The sequence below is a fragment of the Lucilia cuprina genome, chromosome 5, assembly GCF_022045245.1.
Source record: "Lucilia cuprina isolate Lc7/37 chromosome 5, ASM2204524v1, whole genome shotgun sequence".
Lineage (NCBI taxonomy): Eukaryota > Metazoa > Arthropoda > Insecta > Diptera > Calliphoridae > Lucilia > Lucilia cuprina.
The window spans coordinates 43,134,714-43,146,124 of record NC_060953.1 but is presented as its reverse complement, the minus strand read 5'-3'; the positions used below and the strand labels follow the sequence as shown (position 1 = coordinate 43,146,124).

General features: G+C 31.2%; 3 protein-coding genes, 1 long non-coding RNA gene and 1 other non-coding gene across 5 annotated transcripts in view; 3 read left to right on the top strand and 2 right to left on the bottom strand.

Moving 5' to 3' along the window:
- The first annotated feature begins 766 nt into the window (after positions 1 to 766).
- LOC111683510 lies at positions 767 to 2,157 on the top strand. Its single transcript, XM_023445588.2, is given in 3 exon segments — positions 767 to 928; positions 1,011 to 1,860; positions 1,862 to 2,157. Coding segments are annotated over 3 exon segments (1,068 nt in total). The 5' UTR covers positions 767 to 882; the 3' UTR covers positions 2,034 to 2,157.
- Positions 2,158 to 3,331: 1,174 nt separating this feature from the next.
- Positions 3,332 to 5,689, bottom strand: LOC124419924. Its single transcript, XR_006940921.1, has 3 exons — positions 5,272 to 5,689; positions 3,521 to 3,607; positions 3,332 to 3,420 (listed from the first exon to the last, which is right to left on the bottom strand). It is a non-coding gene; the product is annotated as an uncharacterized LOC124419924 (long non-coding RNA).
- Positions 5,671 to 6,657, top strand: LOC111683519. Its single transcript, XM_023445597.2, has 2 exons — positions 5,671 to 6,111; positions 6,191 to 6,657. The coding sequence occupies exons 1-2, from the start codon at positions 5,932 to 5,934 to the stop codon at positions 6,575 to 6,577; spliced, it is 567 nt and encodes a 188-aa protein (XP_023301365.2). The 5' UTR covers positions 5,671 to 5,931; the 3' UTR covers positions 6,578 to 6,657.
- Positions 6,658 to 6,785: 128 nt separating this feature from the next.
- Positions 6,786 to 11,411, bottom strand: part of LOC111683520 (coiled-coil domain-containing protein 186) — a 5,557-nt gene continuing 931 nt past the window's right edge. The window contains exons 3-10 of the mRNA XM_046952478.1: positions 10,650 to 10,862; positions 10,465 to 10,584; positions 9,737 to 9,800; positions 9,523 to 9,677; positions 9,314 to 9,456; positions 9,069 to 9,249; positions 7,147 to 8,046; positions 6,786 to 7,075 (exon numbers count right to left, since the gene is read on the bottom strand). Of these exons, the coding sequence (XP_046808434.1) occupies positions 7,001 to 7,075; positions 7,147 to 8,046; positions 9,069 to 9,249; positions 9,314 to 9,456; positions 9,523 to 9,677; positions 9,737 to 9,800; positions 10,465 to 10,584; positions 10,650 to 10,862 (1,851 nt within the window). The 3' untranslated portion in view covers positions 6,786 to 7,000. The remainder of the gene's footprint in view (positions 7,076 to 7,146; positions 8,047 to 9,068; positions 9,250 to 9,313; positions 9,457 to 9,522; positions 9,678 to 9,736; positions 9,801 to 10,464; positions 10,585 to 10,649; positions 10,863 to 11,411) is intronic.
- Positions 8,272 to 8,344, top strand: Trnam-cau. The gene has a single exon. It is a non-coding gene; the product is annotated as a tRNA-Met (tRNA).

Genomic DNA, 11,411 nt, shown 5'->3' with positions numbered 1-11,411 from the left:
TTAGTTAGTTAGTTAGTTTGTTAGTTTGTTAGTTTGTTAGTTTGTTAGTTTGTTAGTTTGTTAGTTTGTTAGTTTGTTATTTTGTTAGTTTGTTAGTTTGTTAGTTTGTTAGTTTGTTAGTTTGTTAGTTTGTTAGTTAGTTAGTTAGTTAGTTAGTTAGTTACTTAGTTAGTTAGTTAGTTAGTTAGTTAGTTAGTTAGTTAGTTAGTTAGTTAGTTAGTTAGTTAGTTAGTTAGTTAGTTAGTTAGTTAGTTAGTTACTTAGTTAGTTAGTTAGTTAGTTAGTTAGTTAGTTAGTTAGTTAGTTAGTTAGTTAGTTAGTTACATAGTTAGTAGTTAGTTCGTTAGTTCACCTTAGTCGAATCGAATCGAACCCGCGACCTCTTGTCTAACACACGAGAAAATTCACAGCTAAACTACCGAGAGATGTATGTTATTCAAATAACTCCTTTATTGCAGGACAAAACTCTCGATTAATAGCAAAAAAACTTAAACTTTATCAATTTACAACTTCTTCCCCATGTTAACAATAACATTCTCTATTTGTAAGCAAAACCTCCTACTTTTATAGCCTCACTATTATTAATACATACGTGCCAAACACCTATAAACAAAAACTTCCGCAAATAATCAATTAATTTTTATTAAAGATAGACAGCTACAATAGACCAACAAGTGAAAATATCTTTTCAAGCTTTATTTTCCACAAACATCGAGTATTTAAGTTGGCTTAAAAGCATTACCAACATGCTAACAAAATATTGGACATGGAAAAAAATTGACGGTTGACTAACTTAAGGTATGTATGTTTACATTACCGCGGTATAAAATTGATGTATAACAAGCTAGTGGTGGACATTCCATAAATTATTGTTGAATAGTAATGTATAACGGGATTAAAATACATACAATAGCCTGCGTCATCTTAGGTAAGTTGTGGTCAGTTCTTTTTTTTGCGTATATAGAGAAGCGAAAGATTAGAAGAGATTTCTAAGTAAATTATTCTTTTAGCTCTGCACTGTTCTCAAGAAACAGTGGGACGTCTGACAAAACGTAATGGTTATAGTACGTATCAAACACACGCTGGCCATCCACATAGTAATGGTGCGTTATTTGAGCCTCAAGAGTCGCACTCAATTGCAGATCATGAAGCTGCCAGTGGAGGTGGTGGTGGTTCAGTGGACAACAAATATGACAATAATTACTATGAATACAAATTAACCAGCTCTAGTGGAAGTTCTGGTCATCCCTCTAATGCGCCTTCCTATCATTTAGCCAGTGAACCTCCCTCCAGTGGTCATAAGTCGGGTTACAGCATTGGCAGTGGTTTGCGTTCAATAGCACAAGGTTCTGCCAATCAAGCTTATACTGCTGTAGCCTCACAACATGCTGCTGCCAAACAGGCGGCATTTTTGGCCAAAAATAGTTTAGCTCAGGCTGCTTCTCAGGCGGCAGCTACTGCCCAAGCAGCTTTAGAAGGTAAACAGGTGCTGTTAGAGGAATTACAGCATCAAGCAGCAAATGCCCAAAGAGCACTATCACGAGAACTAGAACAACTACAGGCCGCTAAAATAGCTACCAAATATGCTCAGCAGACAGCTCAGTCGGCTCACAATCATATCTCAGTGCTAACAGCCGCACTTAATAATGCCAAAGCTGTAGCTGAACATGCTGATCAAGCCGCTCAGGAAGTATCCAATCAACTTGCCTCTCAATCAGCGATGGTAGGTCAAGCTAAAACAAGATTAGAGCAAGTAGAGGAACAACTAAAGCAGGCCAGCATAGATTATGAAGCAACAAAAGAGGCTACACTTAAGGCTTCTTCAGCTGCAGCAGAAGCTCAAGTGAATGCCTCAAAAGCGGCATGCTACTTTAGAGCTACACGAAAGTGCGCAAAGTAATTCAGGTGATGATGATTCCTATGAAGATGCCCAGCCATTTGAGCATTCTCAACATAGTGGTGGTCCGTCAGGACATTCGTCTATAGATAGGCGTCCAAAGAAATCGAAACGTTCGAATAGAATTGAATATTGAGATAAACAAAAGGTCTTTGTGAATGTATGGTATTTTTATGAAGATGTTCCCTATTAATATTAATTAATGTTCTAACATTGTATTTTATTAAATAAATAAAAAAAATAAATTAAATCAAGGAAAATTTGGTGTAGAAACTTTTAGCTTTGAGCAATTTCTAAAATTGCCTGAAATTTTGGAAAAAATATATTACATAGAATACAATGCGTGAAAGAATAATAGATTTTGCAAATATTAAATTATTTTTTGAAACTTTTAAGTAAATCATAAATATATTAAAATTTATTTAAATTAACAAATTTTTAAATTTATTTTAATATTTTTCACACTTCTATTTATTTCTAAAATATTTTTTTAATTTTCCTTAATATTTGTAATTTTATTTAGTTTTTTAATCATATCCCCTTGTAGACATACATTTCCTTTAATTCTCATGCTTTAAAGTGTCCATTTCCTTTGCTAAACATAATTTCCGCTTATAAATACATATTTTTAAGGTGTAAATACGACAAAAATTCAAATATTTGAATTTCAAAGAGGAATTTCCTGTATTCTAAATTATTTCCGTTTTGTAACTACGACTAGGAAACACAGGAGTGTTATTTTTTGTACATTAATATGTAAACACGGCTAGAATATTGCAGAGTTGTTTTTTTCGTCTTCACCTGTGTAAATACGAATTTGTGTAAATACGCTTAGGAGTGTAGGTACGACTAATAATGTTAAACAAACAGCTGATGTTTGTTTACATTTTGTGAAAACAAATTAAAAAATTGAAAACAAGAGGTTTTTAAAGAAAAATTAAAATTTTATAAAAAAAATAGAAATATAAAAAAAGAATGAATTAAAAAGTAAACATAAATGCTTGAAAATAAAAAGTAATTGAATTCTAATGTGATTTTCAACAAAAAGTCGAAAAAATTAAATTTCTTGGAAAAATGTTCTGTGACTTTGAAAGAATTTTGAGTCTGTAACCCAAAAAATGATTGGGCACAAAAAATATACAGCAAAAAACGTTTTTCTCTCTAAAAAGCATTGTTTTACCAGGACACCTTTTACATTTTCTTTCAATGAAACTTGAGGGTGATTCTTCTGTGCTTAGACCTGGTTCACATTGGGAAACTTTTGATGTTTGTGTGTGAGAGAAAGAGAAAGAAATATCAACCATCTCTTTTTCTCACACACAAAATCAAAAGTTTCCCAGTGTGAACAAGGTTGTAGTGTAAAGAATAATCTTGTGATATGGGTACCAATTGTTTAAAAATATGAATATATATTTGAATTTATAGAATAACTCACCTTCTGGACCATTTGCAATTGTCATCGAGGATCAAACACTTAAATGGGCCCTTTACGATAGGGATCTTTTTTCTTATAACTGCATTGGCTAAAAAAAGAATACATTAGTTTTTTTAAAGATATCTTCCAAAATACTTTTAAATTCCAGTTAGAATACTTAATACTATAAATTTATATAAAAAACTCACCTTCCGGACCAATTGCATCTAACATCGAAGATGAAACACTTTGTAGGCACTTCACGACAGGCCATTTTTTTCTTAAAAACACTTTGGCTAAAGAGAAAATAAAAAATGTTATTAACTTTTTAGAAATATTGAATTATAAGTAAAAAATCTATTAGAAAATCTTCTAAAGCTATAATTTAACAACTAAATCTGCAAGAAATTTACTGCAATATTACTATATTCATCTTTATCTAAACATTAAAACCAAAGAATATTTAAGTAAATTATTTTATTCTTCTCGACCATTGGCAACCAAAAAACGGGGAAGAAGAATTGATCACTTCAAGGGTGTACTATTGCCCACTAACTATATAAAGATAAAAAACTAATTATTTCTAACTAATACAATGGCTTACAAAGCATTTATCATTTAAATTCCTAAAAATTCCACTCTATCCGTTCAGAACGATCGAATATTTGTTTATTGTATTTAATTTTAATCAACATTTTACAAATTTCTTTAAAACCGCAATAAGAATAAGTAAAAATATTCAATTATAGCAAATATTCTACTTCCAGACCATTAATATTCATCATCGAGGATGAGAGACATTGTTGGACAGCTGTAGTTACACTTATACTCTAAAATTCGAACACTCTTCCCTAAGGTTGTACTAAAATTTGTTCATTTTAAAAAATAAATTTTTATTTTCCTTTAAAACCCAATTACATTAAGTAAAATTATTCAGTTATAGCAAAAACTTATCTTCCGGACCATAAGCAACCAACATCGAGGATGAGAATTGTTGATGGCCACATTGAAACAGCTCTAATTAGAAAAATCTACTGGGCAATGAAGCTAAACTATTTCTGACTAACTATATGTTGAATACATAACTAACAAGACACCTTACAAAGCATTTCCATCTGAATTGCTAAAAATCATACTCTCTTCCCTAAGACCGTAATAAGACCTGTTTATATTTTAAGCATTTTAGGAAAATTTTTCACAATTTTCTTTTAAAATCCAATAAGAATACTTAAGATTATTCAATTATAGCAAAATCTCACCTTCCAGACAATTGACAATAAAAATCGAATATAAAACAATTGGGAGGCCACTTGGAAACAGCTCTAATTGGAAAAAATTAACTATACTTTAAAGCCAAAACTATTGCTACCCAATTATAGATTGAAAACCAATTATATCTAACTAATAAAATTTGAATCTAAAATTCCTTAAAATTAAATACTACTCCCTAAGACCTTACTCCGATTTGTTTATTTTTTAAACATTTTAATGAAAATTTAGCTAGTTTATTTTGAAATCCATTAAACACACTTAAAAATTGTAATTTATAGCAAAAACTAACCTTTCCGACCATTAGCAATAAACATCAAGGATGAGAAACTTTAATGGCCACTTTGATGTAGCTCAATTATAGCAAAAACTTACTTTACGGGCAATTAGCAATCAACATCAAGGATTTGAAACTCTAATTGACACTTTGATACAGCTCTAATTAGACAAATACTACTATAATATAAAGCCAAAACTATTGCGGACCAACTATAGGTTGGAAACAAATTGTTCTTGAACAACACACCGCCTTACAAAGCAATTCCATTTGAAATTCCTAAATATCAAACACGCTTCCCTAAGACCGTACTAAGATTTGCTTATATTTTAGGAATTTTTATGAAAATTTCCCAAATTTCTTTAAAAATCCAATAAGAATACGTAAAATTATTCAATTATAGCAAAAACTTACCTTCCGGACCATTGGTAACCAATATCGAAGATAAGGCACTTGGGTGACCACTTAGAGACAGGTCACATTTTTCCAAACAAACACTTTACACATATACAGACATTTTTACAACACAAAAACTAACAAAACTCATTCACTTAAACTTTTTTATTAGCAAGACAACATTTTCCTTTTATACATTAACTTATTTTTTAAACAAACAACAATAAACTTTAATTTTTTCACAAATAAAAGACTCACAACACTAAACATTTATATGACGCCGACTTTTTGCTGCATTTTTTCAACACTTTTAATCATTTTTGCACCCACATTTCATATTACACTTATAGCTAGCACTCTACTTTATATATTTATACATTTTTATTTTAGCAAACTTAATTATTTAACTTATTTTTTCATAAATTAATTGAACTATATAACGAAAAACTATGCTAGTGAAAAAAAACTGGCGCTTAAACCGTTAGCTGTTTTACACTATTATTAGTAGTGTAGAAACGTTCGGGCAGTGTGGCAACGCCAGATCAGCTGTTTTCATTTGTTTTTCTTATTTTCTAACAAGAAAAAGCAGCAGCTGCATGCCGAACATATTAACGTAATCATAAGAAATTTTATACAAACTAGTGAATTAATTACATTTTATTGAATTGAATAAATAAAATGGCAAATACAATTATTAAATATGTGGGCCGTAAAACAGATTTCAAGGGTAAAACTTTGTGGGAAATAGTGGGAGACTTGAAAGATTATGGTGTGGGACGTCTGGTCATACGCAACATGTTTCAACGTTACCCGGAGCCTTGCTATTTTAAAATCTTAAAAGTACAAACTGTAGATGAGGTAAATAACAACTTTGCTGTTAAATACATATAACTAGAAAACATTTTTAATGTTTTTGTTTTCTTTTTTTTTCTTTCAGCAACCCGATACCGCCCGCAAAGTTAAGGTTACTGTAGAAAAAACCTGGCGTGGTGTTACCTTGCCCAAACCCATTGAAATCTATAGTACTAGTTACAAACCCGACTATGAATTGGTGGATAAAGAAGATGAACATAAATTTTTACAAAACACCAAAAAAGTTAGTGAAAAAATATTGTCCAGAGAAGTGGAATTCCCTCCTTTGCTAAGAGAATTCATTGAACAGGAGACAGGCAAAAAGAATCCCATGATGAAGGTACACTTTAAGGAAAATGACAATAAATTTGTGCGCTTGGCTAAGGAGGGTGAAAAACCCACTATACAAATGGTTATGAGTTTAGGACAACCCTCTGCCGTGGCCCAAAAGTTGTATGAAGGTGTTTTGTAAAATGTCTAGTTAATTAATTGAAGGGTATTGTTGTTTAAATTGTGTTAAACGTGAAATAAATGAAAAATATATAATAATAAGTGAAGAAACAGAAAAATATTTTCAATATAAATCTTTGACCTGACCCGGGAAGAAAGTTTATTAGAAAAGTTTGAAAATCGAAAGAGCCTTTATTTAAAAAAGTCTTTAAAAATGAAATTGCCACACAAAAGTTCATAATTTATTAAATTTAATAATAGTTACTCTATAATATATGTACATTTAAAAAATGTAGAATTTATTTAAATAATTAAATACTTTCTAACTGGCAATCTCATCTTGACCATTATTTTTCTATATAACCTCCAATATACATTTAAATTTTAAAAAGAAAACATTTACATTATGAATTTAGTAAAAAAAAACTACATTTAACTGCCAAGCTCATTGTCTTGTTTCCAGTTGACGTAGTTTCCTGGTTAAATTATCCACTTCCAAACCCAAAACATCCAAGTTTTCCTAGAAAACAAAACAAAAAAAAATTGATAAGCTTCAAAGTTACAACAATTTCTATTAAGTTTTGTTTTCACCTTTAGGGTTATATTCTTGAGCAGTGTATCTTCTAAAACCGCTTGCAGTTTTTTATTAATCTCTAAAGATAATTCCAACGACATGCTTTTATTTTCTACACCCTTAATGCCACCATAAATGGCAGACATAACACCATGACCATATTTGGCCAATTCACTTTTGTTCTGATCACTTTTCGAGGATGTCAAGGCTCCGGCCTGGTCACGCAACATATAATATTGTACTACTTTGGATTTCTTTTGCAATTCAGCGACTAGCGACAGAGTATGCTGTTCGAGAAAATCTATTTTTTCAGTTTGTCTTGCGGAAGCTTGTTGTAAACGTAAAATACGTTCGACTAAATGTTTCTTGGAGGGTCCCTTATTATCATCTTTAAAATCCATTTCGCGACCCGTCACCGTATCCGATTCGGAAGATTCACTACCTCGTCTACTACCCGTCGCACTTTGTCCTCCCGTTGTACTAATACTGCTTTGACGACTGTGAGTTCTTTTCGCATCTATTGCTTCTATGGCCATTAGCTTATCCTCATTTTCCTTTTGATGATAATGACCATTAGTTTGTGTGGAATTTTGACATCTGGAGCAGATAAAAGTACGATGATTATCGGCATTTTGTTCGGCTGCTCTTTTATATTTAGCAATTTCTCTTTGTAGCTCTTTAACTATAGTGGCATGTTTATGTTTTGTGGCTTCAAAGTCACCCAAAACATTTTCGAGCTTAATTTTTGTATTTTCATAAAGTTTAGTTTTTTCCGATAGATGTTTGGCCAATAGTAAACGTTCTTCGTTCTTTTGATTTTGTTCTTGTTTAAGTTGATTTTCCAAAGCGGCATACTTTTCATCATAATCTAATCGTTCCTTTTTCAATAAGTCATTTTCGGCAGCAGTGCCTTGAGCCTGTAAGAAAAAATCAAGCAATATATATATTTTTTTAATAATTTATAAGTTAATCTTTTATTATTCTAATTCCCCATTTTGTAAATTAAGAGGAACTCTGTTGAATTGCAAAAAAAAAACGACGTGGCAATAATGTTTATATAATTCTTAGTTTTGCAATAGTGGAATTGTTTACGGTTGAAGTCGATGTGTTTATTAAGAATATTAGCTTGCATGTGACATATAGCCTCGGTGGCGCAGTAGGCAGCGCGTAAGTCTCATAATCTTAAGGTCGTGAGTTCGAGCCTCACCCGGGGCATACGTTTTTTGCAAAATGTTATTTGAAAAATTTATTTTAACTTTTGTTTCTTTTTTTTAATTCTAATTCAATTATAGTTCAATTCTAGTTAAGTTCTAGTTCCTTTCTAGTTCAGTTCTAGTTCAGTTCTAGTTCAGTTCTAGTTCAGTTCTAGTTCAGTTCTAGTTCAGTTCTAGTTCAGTTCTAGTTCAGTTCTAGTTCAGTTCTAGTTCAGTTCTAGTTCAGTTCTAGTTCAGTTCTAGTTCAGTTCTAGTTCAGTTCTAGTTCAGTTCTAGTTCAGTTCTAGTTCAGTTCTAGTTCAGTTCTAGTTTAGTTCTAGTTAAGTTCTAGTTCAGTTCAAGTTCAGTTTTAGTTCAGTTCTAGTTCAGTTCTAGTTCAGGTCTAGTTCAGTTCTAGTTTAGTTTAGTTCTAGTTCAGTTTTAGCTCAGTTCTAGTTCAGTTCTAGTTCAGATCTATTTCAGTTCTATTTCAGTTCGAGTTCAGTTCTAGTTCAGTTCTAGTTCAGTTCTAGTTCAGTTCTAGTTCAGTTCTAGTTCTAGTTCAGTTCTAGTTCAGTTCTAGTTCAGTTCTAGTTCAGTTCTAGTTCAGTTCTAGTTCAGTTCTAGTTCAGTTCTAGTTCAGTTCCAGTTCAGTTCTAGTTCAGTTCTAGTTCAGTTCTCGTTCAGTTTTAGTTCAGTTCTAATTCAGTTCAAATTCAATTCTTGTCACCTCATTTTCAACTCACCTTAGATTTTAACAAACATATTCGATTTTGTAAATCCACAATACTTTCACTCATTTCCTTGTTAAAACTAAGAAATTCCTTTTCCTTAGCATGCAAATGTTGAAGATCCTGCTCACTGTCTTGGAGTTTTTGTACACACTCATTTAATTCTTTAGTTAAACAAAAGATTTTATCTTCGTTTCTAAAATTAACAAAAAAACAAATTAAATGGAATAAATAACTTAAAATTAAATACTCAAACTTACAAGGTATTTTGGGTTTTCAACACCTGCAACTCCTCCAATTGACCACGTAATTTGGCAGAATTTAACATTTCTTCACTGTAGGAATTTTGTATATGATTATGTTCTTCCTGAAGACTACTAAAGCTGCTGAACAATTGATTTTTCTTTTTTAAAATAAATAAAAAAATATTAAAAATTTTTAAATTAAAACTACAATCAGCTTACATTACCTCTTGAGTTTCCTTGTTTAATTGTTCTTGCAGTTGTTTAATGTTTTCTTTTTGTACTTCACACTCTTTAAACAATTTATCTAATTGTTCGGTTTTATTGGAAATTTCATGTTTTAATAAAATGGTTTGTGCCTCAAATTCAATTTTTAATTTTTCTAAAATATATTTCAATTAATGAAAATAACATATTTGTATTTTATTCCGTGAAACCTACCATTAGCTTTCTCTTCCAATTTATTAGGAGCATTTTTTTCTTCTTCCAATTTCTTTTCCAAAGCCTTTTAAGTTAAAACAAAGAATATTTAAATACTTTTATAGATATTTTCTTTTTCTATAACAACTACTTACCAATTTAGCTTCGGTCTCTATATTTAATTTGTTCATATGATACTTTAGTTTTGATTCCAAATGCCCATAATCGGTTTTAAGTTTTTCACATTCTCTTTGGTATTTACGTACTTCATTGCACTATTGTTGTGTTGATATTTGAAATATTAAATTATTTAAACTTGTGGTATTTTTTATCATTTTACCTTTTCATCCATTAGATAAGTAACACGAGACTTTTCTTCATTTAATGCCTGAAACTTGGTGGTGTAGTTTTTGATTTCTTTTCTAGCCTCGGCCAGTTGCTTTTCCACCATTTCCTTTTCTTTTTTGGCATCTATTACGGACTTTTCTTTCATGGCAAACTTAATGACTGTGGACTCTTTTTCTTTATTGGCAAGATCTTTTTCTTTGCGAAACTGAAAAGATAACGCATTAATGAAGCTAGAAGTGAACTGAACTAGAACTGAACTAGAACTGAACTAGAACTGAACTAGAACTGAACTAGAACTAAACTAGAACTGAACTAGAACTGAACTAGAACTGAACTAGAACTAAACAAAGAATATTTAAATACTTTTATAGATATTTTCTTTTTCTATAACAACTACTTACCAATTTAGCTTCGGTCTCTATATTTAATTTGTTCATATGATACTTTAGTTTTGATTCCAAATGCCCATAATCGGTTTTAAGTTTTTCACATTCTCTTTGGTATTTACGTACTTCATTGCACTATTGTTGTGTTGATATTTGAAATATTAAATTATTTAAACTTGTGGTATTTTTTATCATTTTACCTTTTCATCCATTAGATAAGTAACACGAGACTTTTCTTCATTTAATGCCTGAAACTTGGTGGTGTAGTTTTTGATTTCTTTTCTAGCCTCGGCCAGTTGCTTTTCCACCATTTCCTTTTCTTTTTTGGCATCTATTACGGACTTTTCTTTCATGGCAAACTTAATGACTGTGGACTCTTTTTCTTTATTGGCAAGATCTTTTTCTTTGCGAAACTGAAAAGATAACGCATTAATGAAGCTAGAAGTGAACTGAACTAGAACTGAACTAGAACTGAACTAGAACTGAACTAGAACTGAACTAGAACTAAACTAGAACTGAACTAGAACTGAACTAGAACTGAACTAGAACTAAACTATAACTGAACTAGAACTGAACTGAACTAGAACTGAACTAAAACTGAACTAGAACTGAACTAGAACTGAACTAGAACTGAACTAGAACTGAACTAGAACTGAACTAGAACTGAACTAGAACTGAACTAGAACTGAACTAGAACTGAACTAGAACTGAACTAGAACTGAACTAGAACTGAACTAGAACTGAACTAGAACTGAACTAGAACTGAACTAGAACTGAACTAGAACTGAACTAGAACTGAACTAGAACTGAACTAGAACTGAACTGAACTAGAACTGAACTAGAACTGAACTAGAACTGAACTAGAACTGAACTAGAACTGAACTAGAACTGAACTAGAACTGAACTAGAACTGAACTAGAACTGAACTAGAACTGAACTAGAACTGAACTAGAACTGAACTA